The 12768-nt window shown below is 35.9% G+C and overlaps 1 protein-coding gene across 1 annotated transcript in view; it reads left to right on the top strand.

Annotated features, from left to right (window-relative positions):
- LYRM7 (LYR motif containing 7) overlaps positions 1–12057 on the top strand; it is a 34966-nt gene extending 22909 nt beyond the window's left edge. Inside the window, exon 5 of the mRNA XM_057735923.1 lies at positions 11932–12057. Within this exon, the coding sequence (XP_057591906.1) occupies positions 11932–12002 (71 nt within the window). The 3' untranslated portion in view covers positions 12003–12057. The remainder of the gene's footprint in view (positions 1–11931) is intronic.
- Positions 12058–12768: the final 711 nt, after the last annotated feature.

The following is a 12768-nucleotide window of genomic DNA, read 5'->3' as shown; positions in this document are numbered from 1 at the left end:
AGAAAGAGAAAAACAAATATCGTATATTAACACATATATGCGGAATATAGAAAAATGCTACAAATCAACCAGTTTGCAAGGCAGAAATAGAGACACAGATATGGAGAACAAACATATGGACACCAAGTGGGGAAAAAGGGAGGGAGGTTGGAGGGGAAGGAATTGGGAGATTGGGATTGCCATATATACATTACTAATAAGAAAAAAATATCAAATTGTACACTTTAAATATATCCAGTTTATTGTATGTCAATTGTATCTCAATAAAAGTTCTTAAAGAAAAAAAAAGATGTGGTACATACATACAGTGGAATATTACTGAGCTATAAAAAGGAATGAAATTGGGTCATTTGTAGAGATGTGAATGGACTTAGAGACTGTCATACAAAGTGAAGTAAGTCAGAAAGAAAAAAACAAATATATATTAATGCGTATGTGTGGAATCTAGAAAAATGGTATAGGTAATCTTACTTGCAAAACAAATAGAGACACAAATGTAGAGAATAAACATATGGACACCAAGGAGGGGAGGGGGGGATGAATTGGGAGTTTGGGATTGACATATATAGACTATTGGTACTATATATAAAATAGATAACTAATGAGAACCTACCGTATAGCTCAGGGAACTCTACTCAATGCTCTGTGGTGACCTAAATGGGAAGGAAATCTAAAAAAGAGGGGGTATATGTATACATATAGCTGATTCACTTTGCTGTACAATAGAAACTAACACAACATTGTAAAGCAACTATACTCCAATAAAAAAATTAATTATAAAAAAAAATTTTGTGTGCAAATTCTCTAAACTTATTTGCATTTGTGTGCTTTATATAGAGACTTTCTATAACTGCAGTTAAATATTTTAATGTCCTATAAATTATTTATATCCTGAATGCCTCTATGATTTCCACACTATTACAAACCATGCCATTGAGATTTTTTTAATTGACAAATAGTTAACATACAACATTGTGTTAGTTTTACTAATACATATTAGGTGTACAACATAATGGTTGTATGTGTATATAGTGAAATGATTACCACAGTAAGTTTTTAGTTAATATCCATGATCATACACAGTAACAAATTTTTCCTTGTGATGAGAACATTTAAGATTTACTCTCTTAGCATCTTTCAAATATACAATACAGTATTTTAAAAATTTATTTTATTGAAGTATAGTTGATTTACAATGTTATGTTAATTTCTGCTATACAGCAAAGTGATTCAGTTATACATATATACATTCTTTTTCATATTCTTTTCCATTATGGTTTATCACAGAATATTGAATATAGTTCCCTGTGCTATATAGTAGGAACTTGTTGTTTATCCATTCTACTTATAATAGTTTGCATCTGCTAATCCCAAACTCCCAATCCATCCCTCCCCTACCGGCCCTCCCCTTTGGAAACCACATGTCTGTTCTTCTCTATGTCTGTGAGTGTGTTTCTGTTTCTAGGTAAGTTCATTTGTGTCATATTTTAGATTCCATATATAAGTGATATCATATGATATTTGTCTTTTTCTGATTTACTTCACTTAGTATAATCTCTAGGTCCATCCATGTTGCTGTAAAAAATGGCATTATTTTATTCATTTTTATGTTTGAGTAGTATTCCACTGTGTATTTATACCACATGTTCTTTATCCATTCATCTGTTGATGAACATTTAGGTTGCATCTATGTCTTGGTTATTGTGAATAGTGCTACTATGAACATAGGGGTGCATGTGTCTTTTTGAATTGTTAGTTTCGTCTGAATATATGCCCAGGAATGGCATTGCTGGATCATATGGTATCTCTATTTTTAGTTTTTTGAGAAACATTCATACTGTTTTCCATAGTGGCTACACGAGTTTACAATTCTACCAACAATGTAGGCGGATTCCGTTTTCTCCACACCCACTCCAACATTTGTCACTTGTAAATTTTTTCATGATGGCCATTCTGACCGGTGTGAGGTGGTACCTCACTGTAGTTTTGATTTGCATTTCTCTAATAATTAGCGATGTTGAGCATCTTTTCATGTACCTATTGGTCATCTGTTTGTCTTCTTTGGAGAAATGTCTATTTAGGTCTTCTGCCCATTTTTCGATTGGGTTGTTTGCTTTTTTATTGTTGAGTTGTATGAGCTGTTGGTATATTTTGGAAATTAAACCCTTGTGAGTAGCATCATTTGCAAATATTTTCTCCCAGTCTGTAGGTTGTCTTTTTGTTTTATTTATGGTTTCCTTTGCTGTACAAAAGCTTGTAACTTTGATTAGGTCCCATTTGTTTATTTTTGCTTTTATTTCTGTTGCCTTAGGAGACTGACCTAAGAAAACATTGGTAAAATTTATGTGAGAGAATGTTTTGCTTGTGTTCTCTTCTAGGAGTTTTATGATGTCATGTCTTCTATTTAAGTCTTTAAGCCATTTCAAGTTTATTTTTGTGTGCATGGTGTGAGGGTATATTCTAACTTCATTGATTTACATGTGGCTGTTCAACTTTACCAACACCACTTGCTGAAGAGACTGTTTTCATTGTATATTCTTGCCTCTTTTGTCAAAGATTTGACCATAGGTATGTGGGTTTATTTCTGGGCTCTCTATTCTGGTCCATTGATCCATATGTTTGTTTTTGTGCCAATACCACACTGTTCTGATTACTGTAGCTTTGTAGTATACAATATAGTATTTTTAACTATAGTTACCATGCTGTACATTACATCCCCAGAGCTTATGTATCTTATAACTGGAAGTTTGCACCTTTTGACCAGCTTCACCCATTTCACCCACACACACCCACCCCTGCCTCTGGCAACCACCAGTCTTTTCTGTGTGTCTGTGAGTTCCATTTGTTGTTGTTGTTGTTGTTGTTGTCATTGTTTTTAGAGACCACATATAAGTGAGATTATATAGTATTTGTCTTTCTCTGTCTGACTTCATTTAGCATAATGCCCTGACGGTCCATCCAAGTTGTCACAAATGGCAGGATTTCCTTCTATTTTTTAAAGCTGAATAATAATCCATTGACTATATATACCACATTTTCTTTATCTGTTCATGCATCAGTGGACACTTAGGTTATTTCCATGTGTTGGCTATTGTAAATAATGCTGCAGTGAACATGGGAGTACAGATATCTTTTTGAGATAGCAGCTTTTCTTCAGATGAATACCCAGAAGTGGGATTGCTGAATCATATGGTAATTCTTTTTTTAATTTTTTGAGGAACCTCTGTACTGTTTTCCATAATGGCTGCACTAATTTCCATTCCTACCAACAATGCACAAGGTTCCTTTTTCTCCACATCCTTGCCAACACTTGTTATTTCTTGTCTTTTTGATAATAGCTATTCTAAGAGGTGTAAGGTTTTGTCTAAGTTTTTTATTTTATTTTGTCCCTGCCATGTGCCTTGTGGGATCTCAGTTCCCTGACTAGGGATTGAACCTGGACCATGACAGTGAAATCGCAAATCCTAGCCACTAGACCACTAGGGAACTCCCAGATTGTTGTTGTTTTTCTATAGGGTTGTAAGAGTTCTTTATATATTTTGGATATTAGGCCTTTATCAGATAAATGATTTGCAAATATTTTCTCCCTTCTGTAGGTTTTGTTGATGATTTTTATTTTGTTGATGACTTTGCCTTTTCATTTTGTTGATGATTTCCTTTGCTGTACAGAAGCTTTTCAGTTTGGTTTAGTACTACTTGTTTATGTTTCCTTATGATATCAAATTCAAAAAGTCATTGACAAGACTGATGTCAAGGAATTTACTCCCTTCGCCCATGCTTTCTTCTAAGAGTTTCATGATTTCAAGTGTTATGTTCAAATCTTTAATCCATTTGAGTTAATTGGTGTAAGATAAGGGTCTGGTTTCCATTTGAGTTAATTGGTGTAAAATAAAGGTCTGGTTTCATGCTTCTGCATGTGACTATCCAGTTATCCCAACACTGTTTATTGAAGAGACTATCCTTTCCCCCATTCCATATTCTTGACTCCTCTGTTGTAAGTTAATTGACCATGTATGATTGGGTTTATTGCTAGACCCTCTGTTCTGTTGCATTGATCTATGTGTCTATTTTTATGCCAATACCATACTGTTTTGATTGTTACAGGTTTGTAGTATAGTTTGAAATGAGGAAGTGTGATGTCACCAGCCTTGTCCTTCTTTCTTAAGATTGTTTTAGCTATTTAGGGTCTTTCACGTTACAAAGTTTAGGATTGTTTGTTCTGTTTCTGTGAAAAGTTCCATTGAAATTTTGATAGGAATTGTATTGAATGTGTAGATTACTTTTGGTAGTATGGACATTTTAATAACAATATTAATTCTTCCAATCCATGAGAACACAATATCTTTCCATTTAGTTGTGTTTTCAGTTTCTTTCATCAGTGTCTTATAGTTTTCAGGGTATCAGTGTTTCACATGCTTGGTTAAATTTATTCCTAGATAGTTTATTCACTTGTATGCAATTTTAAATGGAGTTTTTTTCTTAATTTCTCTTTTTGATATTTACTCCATCTGTTATTAGTATATAGAAGCTTTACCAAATTTATTAGTTCTAACAGTTTTTTGGTGGAATCTTTAGGATTTTCTATATGTAATGTCATGTCATATTCAAATAGTGACAGTTTTACTTCTTTTCAATTTGGATGCCTTTATTTTCTTTTCTTGTCTGATTCCTCTGACAAGGACTTGAAAAATTGTATTGAATAAAAGTGGTGGGTAGACATCCTTGTCTTGTTCCTAAAATTAGAGGGAAAGCTTTTGGGTTTTCACTATTGAGTATGATGTTAGCTGTGGGCTTGTCCTATATGGCCTTCATTATGTTGAGGTATATTCCCTCTGTACTCACTTTATTGAGAGGTTTTTGTCACAAATAGATGTTGAATTTTGTCAGATGCTTTTTTGGGCATCTATTGACATGATCATATGATTTTTATCCTTCATTTCATTGATGTGATGTATCACATTGATTGATTTGCAGATATTGAAAAAATCTTTGCATCTCTGGAATAAATCCCACTTGATCATGGTGTATGATCCTTTTAATGTATTGCTGAATTCAGTTTGCTACCATTTTGTTGAGGGTTTTTGCATCTGTGTTCATCAGGGACACTGACCTATAATTTTCTTATAGTGTGCTTGTCTGGTTTTAATTTCAGGATAATGCTGGACTCATGAGTTTGGACATGTAACCTCCTCTTCTATTAAAATTTTTTTTTTTAATCTTGACCTAAATTTTGAGTTGGGGCCATAATTGAGTTAAAACATTTTTATTTTACTTAATTAGTTTTTAAATGATGCATTTAATATGACCATAGAGATAAGGTTTTTCAGGGACCTAAAATATAAGAAATAAACCATGATCTTAGTGTGGTTCCTTGTTGAGATCTGATAACTTCCTAAACTAATGTTGTTATGGTACTTTGATATCTAATATAGAGAGCAAGGTTAGGAATTTTATAATCAATAAAATAATGACAGTGAAAAATGGTATATTGCATATAAATATACCTGTGATACATTTGGCCTAATTAAAGTATTAGCAATTAATGAATATAGAAAAATTCAATTATAGGATGCCTTTTGATTTCAAAGATTGCATAATAAGGTAAATTTTGTGAAGGGATAGAGTAATGAAAATTTGACAGCTTTTCTGGTTATTTACCAGTTTTTTTTTTAATAAATTTATTTATTTATTTCATTTGTCTATTGGCTGCCTTGGGTCTTCGTTTCTGCACACGGGCTTTCTCTAGTTGCAGCGAGCAGGGGCTACTCTTCATTGTGATGCACAGGCTCCTCATTGTAGTGGCTTCTCTTGTTGCGGAGCATGGGCCCTAGGCGCATGGGCTTCAATAGTTGTGGCACACGGGCTCAATAGTTGTGGTTCACAGGCTCTAGAGCACAGGCTCAACAGTTGTGGCACACAGGCTTTGTTGCTTTGTGGCATGTGGAATCTTCCCAGAGCAGGGCTTGAACCCGTGTCCCCTGCATTGGCAGGCGGATTCTTAATCACTGCGCCACCTAGGAAGTCCTATCACTTTTTGAATGTCCTTGTTTTATTTTAGCAATTTCTATTTCTATGAGTTCTAAATTCCCAGGATAGGATCTAGAATATTTATTTCCTCAGTTTCCTTTGCAGCTCAGGCACAGGTATTTAACATAGGTGCAGCACACTAACTGTGCTATATTCAGAAATGAGCTTGAGAAAAGAGACTTGGCACAGAACCCATCTTGCTGGCAAGAGTTAGCATCAGTGGTTGCAGAGTGAAGTTGCTGATCCAGATGTGTCATTGGTGTGGTAGCAGGAACAGATATAGTAAAGTTGAGTTTCTGGCAACATCTGAAGTATAGCTGATTGTGCTCCATGAGGGTAGAAATGGTGGGTAGTTACTTCTAGTGCCCCATAAGCAGCAGCAGTTTTTGTCATCAGGCCAGTTCTCTGGTATGGCTTTGGACATTGTTCCTGGAAGCTTAGCTTCAAGCCTGCCTGATTCTTCAGCCCTCACAATAATTCCTTGAGTTAGACCAATAAACTGTTAATAAATGCCTTTTCTGCCTAATTAGCCAGAGTCAGCTTCTGTTACTTATAACTAAGAACAACAGAAGTTGTTGCTGGAAGTGAGATACCGAAAATTATACAACCTAAAATATGAAATTAGTTGAATGGAAGGCAGGAGTAGAGGGGAGTATTGTTAACATGGACCTGACTATTACAGGCCTTAAGCTGGTGGCCCTTGTTATGTAGTAATAAACTTAAGGTCAGTGCCACTTACTGTTTCTCGGGAGTACAGCTGCAGCAATAAGGGATATAATCAGAATGTCAGTGTGTGCTTGTTATTTCTTCCTGCTTTCAGCAAAATATTGAAAAAGAGGATTAATGGAGATTAAGCATTAATTAGTGCAGATTAATGCAGATTAAGCAGTCAGTCTGCAAAGCAAAGATACAAAGAAGTACTGCTTTGCTAAGGGACACTTCTCTCTACATCTTGCAATCTAATTGATTGACAGTCCTATAATTTAGAGCCTTGCAGGCCTTAAAAATGCCAGCTGTTCCTATCCACTAAAACTAAAGCCAATACAAGCAGGGGCCTCTTAGCTCTAACATGAAATAAGATCAGTGTCCCAAGCCTTTCTCATTTGCCAAAGATCAAATATAGGATGCATTTACTTACTGGAGCCTATAGTTTTTCATTGCATTAAGAAGTGACCATTAAGCTAAGGGCTAGGGAGATAAGACGGCATAGAGACCATGACCAAAGAATGAAAATCTTCATACTTAGTAACTGTGTCAACATTTTGCCTGTGGCTGCTTGTACATGGAAATGACTGGACAAAAATAGATTTGAATTTATAAAGTTTTTGAATAAATCACGTTTCCAAGAAACCCCAAGCCTGGCTAGGTCTCTTCATCTCTTAAGGCCATCCTGCGTCCCTTAACTCGTTTCAACAGGAAGTGGACTGGACTTTCAACAGAAAGCTTCAGAGCCTCAAAGAAGGGCATTTTCCCTAATATCCCCACATCTGGATCCCCCAGAGGACAGACCAGGAACCTTGAAGGACAGTGGACAATAGAGGGTCTTTGGATCTCCCAGAAAACAGGATTAGGTGTTGCCAGTTTGGCTGACTATAGTGTATTGCTTTGCCAAAAGCAAGGAGCTCTTGCTCCTCCTATCCAGAAGGATTTAGGATTTGCTGTGGAGCAGTAACTGCCATATGTTTTTCAATCCATGTTTTTATTGCTGTATCCTGTTATTCTTTACTATGGTCCAGTAGGTATCTACCACGTAAGCCATAGCTGGACCTAATGGAATGACTAGCACATCAGCTAGAGATCCTTGATGTGAATCTGGATGAGATCTTAGGGGTCAGGTGGATGTAGTACTCTGTATATAGGAAGAAGTGTGTATATTCATGTTGTGTAGCTAAAAGGGTGGATGGCTTGTTGCCTCTCCAATATCCATTCTTTCTTACTAACTGAAAACTTGTGTTCAGAGTAAAGTGTGACAGGGGAGAAAAAAATTATTTCTCAGATCATGTGACACCTTTCTGGACTGTGCAAGCAGCTATCTACTGAATGTTGCTTCCAGTAAAGCTATTGTTTTCCTGTTAAAAAGGCATAGGCCAAGTTAGCACTCTCCTTTTTGCCCTTTTCCCCTCTTCCTGCCTGGAATGCAGATATGATGTGACAGCAGCAATGAAGACAGAAACCACACGTGAAGAGTAGCAGAACAGGAAGAAAAAAAGAGCCTGGGTCCTTAGTGGTACTAAGGACCTGCAGTAGCCTAGGGTTGCCTTAATCTGTGTTTCTTGATATGTGAGAAAATTGAATCTCTTACTTACTTAAACCACTGTTTGTTGGACTTTGTGTTAATCTGTCTTTTCCACTAGCTTGTGAACTATTTGCAGCTGAGGAGACTTTTCTTTTTTAATTGAGGTATAGTTGACATATTATATTAGTTTCAGGTATACAATATAATGATTCTATATTTATATATATTTTGAAATGATCACCATAAGAAGTCTAGTTAATCTGTCCCCATACATAGTTACAATTTTTTTTCTTGTGATGAGGACTTTTAAGATTCTCTTAGCAGCTTTCCAATATGCAATATAGTATTGTTAACTACAGTTGTCATGCTGTATTGAAGAGACTATTATATATTTATCTCTGTATCTTCATTTCTTGAGGTAACGTCCAGCAAAAACTAAGCACATAGATGTTTGATAAGAGAAACAATTTACTGCTGTTGTTAATAAATTAAAACCTAAACTATAATTTACTCTCTGGTGAAAACCTCCAAAGATTTGGTAACAGCAAGCGAGATATAAAAAATGGTTAAATAATACTTATTTAACTGGTTATCATTTCAGTAAGCCAGATTTACCATGTGGCTCATAAGAGCATTATCTTTAGTCAGATCACTTATTTTTTGGTGGGAATTTCAGTTTTCCTTTTGAATTGAATTCATTTTAGTAATACTTTAAAACATTTTTTAGTGATTCAAATTTATAGAAAAGGTGCAAGAAAAGTTGAAGAATATGTGTGAATTTCCTTTATCCAGATTCTACAAATGCTAACATTTTACCACATTTGCTTTATCATCTCTTCTTCATTTTTTTCCTGAACTTTCTGAAGGTAAATTGTAGGCATAATGTGTTTTTTCCCCTACGTGAGCATTTTTCAGATCATAACAGCCCACTTGGGTTTAGCTCTGGAGAAATACTTTAGTGTATAGTTCTTTTTTCCTTTTTTTAAGAACTTTTATTGAGATACAGTTGACATACAATAAACTGCATATATTTAAAGTGTACAATTTGATATTTTTATTCTTATTAGTAATGTATATATGGCAATCCCAATCTCCCAATTCATTCCCCTCCAACCCTCCCCACTTTCCCCACTTGGTGTCCATATGTTTGTTCTCCACATCTGTGTCTCTATTTCTGCTTTGCAAACTGGTTGATTTGTAGCATTTTTCTATATTCCGCATTTATGTGTTAATATATGGTATTCATTTTTCTCTTTCTGACTCACTTCACTCTGTATGACAGTCTCTAGGTCCATCCACATCTCTACAAATGTCCCAATTCCATTACTTTTTCCAGCTGAGTAATATTCCATTATATATATGTACCACATCTTTTTTATCCATTTGTCTGTCGATGGACATTTAGGTTGCTTCCATGACCTGGCTATTGTAAATACTGCTGCAATGTAGTGTATAGTTCTTAAAAATACTTCATTGTGTCTTCCTAAATTTGCAAAGATATTCTCTTATACAACGACAGTGTAATTATCAAAATCAGTATATTAACATTTTAAAAAATTTTTATTTTATTTATTTTTGGCTGTGTCAAGTCTTCATAGGGACATGCAGGATCTTTCATTGTGGTGCGCAGGCTCTTTGCTGTGGTGCATGGGCTTCTCTCTAGTTGTGGCACGTGGACTTCTCTCTAGTTGTGGCATGTAGGTTTTCTCTTCTCTAGTTGTGGCGTGTGCGGGCTCCTAGAGCGCGTGGGCTCTGCAGTTTGCAGCATGCAGACACCCTAGTTGAGGTGCACAGGCTCAGTAGTTGTGACATGTGGGATCTTAGTTCCCCAATCAGGGATCAAACCCACATCTCCTGCATTGCAGGATGGATTCTTTACCATTGGACTACCAGGCGATTCCCAGTATGTTAATATTGATTCAATTCTGTTATTCACATTTTTCCATTTGTCCTAACAGTGTCCTTTATAGCAGAAGAAAAAAAAATGGATTGGATCTCTGGTCTAGGATTCAATTGAGGTGCACACAAATGGCATTTAATCATCATGGTTTTTTATAGTCTTCCTTAATCTGGAGCAGTTCCTTAGTCTTCCTTTGTCTTTCATGACCTTGTTTTTAAAGGATATAGGCAAGTTATTTCATAGAATTTGGTGTGAGCATTTTTTTTTTATTTAATTGGCTATGTTGGATCTTTTTTTGCTGTGCGCGGGCTTTCTTTGGTTGCAGTGAGTGGGGTTTTCTCCACATTGTGGTGCGCGGGCTCCTCATTGCCGTGGCTTCTCTTGTTGTGGAGTATGGGCTCTAGGCATGTGGGCTTCAGTAGTTGCAGCACATGGGCTCAGTAGTTGTGGCTCACGGGCTCTAAAGTGCAGGCTCAATAGTTGTGGCACACGGGCTTAGTTGCTCCACAGCATGTGGGATCTTCCTGGAGCAGGGATCTAACCCATGTCCCCTGCATTGGCAGGCAGGTTCTTAACCACTGCACCACCTAGGAAGCCCTGGTGTGAGCATTTTTTGATCATGACAGTTCACCTGCATTCAGCTCTTCTAAAAATTTTGTATCTTAAGAGCTTTACCTCAGTTGACTCTGGCAGGATTTCTTACCTAGGACTCAGCATTTGTTGTTGTTGTTGTTGAACAGTGTTTCTCAGTGGGGCCCTATCGTCATTTTGAACAGATATTTCTTCACTGCACAGACTATCCCACATATCCCTTGCTCCTCCTCACTAAATTCCAGTAACATTCTTCACTTGGTATGACCACCTAGAACACCTCCAGTTGAGAACCACTGTTCGGTAAAATTTGAAATCACATGCAGGATCTTAGTTCCCCAACCAGGGATTGAACCCAGCACCCTGCAGTGGAAGCGCAGAGTCCTAACCTCTAGTCGTAACCTCATTCCTAATTTTTAAATTAAGAAAGTGATCTTGGGACTTCCCTGGTGGTCCAACAGTAAAGAATTCATCCTGCAATGCAGAGGATAAGGGTTCGATCCCTGGTTGGGGAACTAAGATCCCACATGTCACAACTACTGAGCCTGCACACCTCAACTAGAGAGCCCAAGTGCCACAAACTACAGAGCCCACGCACTCTGGAGTCCTTGTGTTACAACTACAGAGCCCATGTACCCTGGAGCCCATGCACCATAATTAGAGAAGAGAAAACCCACACACCACAACTAGAGAGAAGCCCACGTGTTGCAACAAAAGATCCTATATGCCACAACTAAGACCTGACACAGCCAAAAATAAAATAAATAAGTAAATAAATATTTTAGAAGAAAGGAAAGCGGTCTTGCTTTTTATGTAGTTGGTAGTATAAACTAATTTTCCAGTTGATTGTTTTAATTATCATTAATCTGTAATCTGCTACTGATAACATATGCACTTTAGCTGAATTCTATTCAGTTATTTAGTTATATTTAATAAATCAATGGTAAATGGTTAAGTTGATCATGTATGTTTTTCTATAATCTGAAATGAGAATACTGTTAACTATCCATGTAAAATCAAGAACGCCACCTTAGAAGTTAACTGAAATAAAATATCACTGGGAAGATTTATTTTAAAACTAGATATTTTACTGTTATAAATTTTAGGGGGAAATATGTGTATTTGCATTTTATTTTAATTTTAATGATATTAAATATTCTTTTTGTTTTTCTTTCAGAATTGGTCCCCAGGAAAGACCTTCTTATAGAAAATGTGCCATATTGTGATGCACCAACTCAGAAGCAATGAATTTTTGTAGAATAAAATTGTCTTTGTCATTTTTAATTTTAAAATATATAACTCTGGCTAAACTCCTGGAAATGCAGATGTTTTTCTCTGAAATGGCATATTGAAAATGAGTGAATTAAACTATAGCTTCATAATTAAGTTTCACATTGAAAGAACATTGCTAAAAACTTCAGAACGTAGTTAAGTATTTCTAAAGAACGTTAGATAAGAAGACATTTCATTTTCACTGAAAATCAAACTGTACAAAGTGAAATAAATGCTTAGGGGGGTATATTATATTCACTTTTCTTTGACCTTGATGAGTATTTTGTTTTTATCATAGCTATTTGAGAATGTTTTGACAAATTGGTGGGTTTTCTTCCCATGTGAAATGGAACTATTAGATTAAAATTACTAGACTAAATTAATGTTTTGTCCTCAAAAGATTAAATTGGTCTAAAAATCACAGTGTGTGCCTGCTCTCCACAGAAGGTGGCCTTTGTTTCCTAAAGCACTGAAATTATTTCTGTAGCTAACAAATAATTATAGAGTTTCCTTTTAGAGATAGAGTATATCTCTGTTCCTGAAAGAAAATTTTTAATCAGTCTTCTGAAGATAGATGAATAAAATGTCAGAATCACATAGGATACCTGTGGAATAAAGAAATCCTAATTTTTTAAGGAACTAGTGGCCCTTGATCAAACTATATAATATAGGGTTAGTAGAATTAGCTGTACTTAGACCACAGCTAGACCTTATTGTGAAAATGTAATATATGCCTGCATCC

The sequence above is a fragment of the Hippopotamus amphibius genome, chromosome 1 (genome assembly GCF_030028045.1).
Source record: "Hippopotamus amphibius kiboko isolate mHipAmp2 chromosome 1, mHipAmp2.hap2, whole genome shotgun sequence".
Classification (NCBI taxonomy): Eukaryota; Metazoa; Chordata; class Mammalia; order Artiodactyla; family Hippopotamidae; genus Hippopotamus; species Hippopotamus amphibius.
The sequence above is the reverse complement of the archived record's forward strand: the minus strand, read 5'-3'. Positions and strand labels throughout refer to the sequence as shown.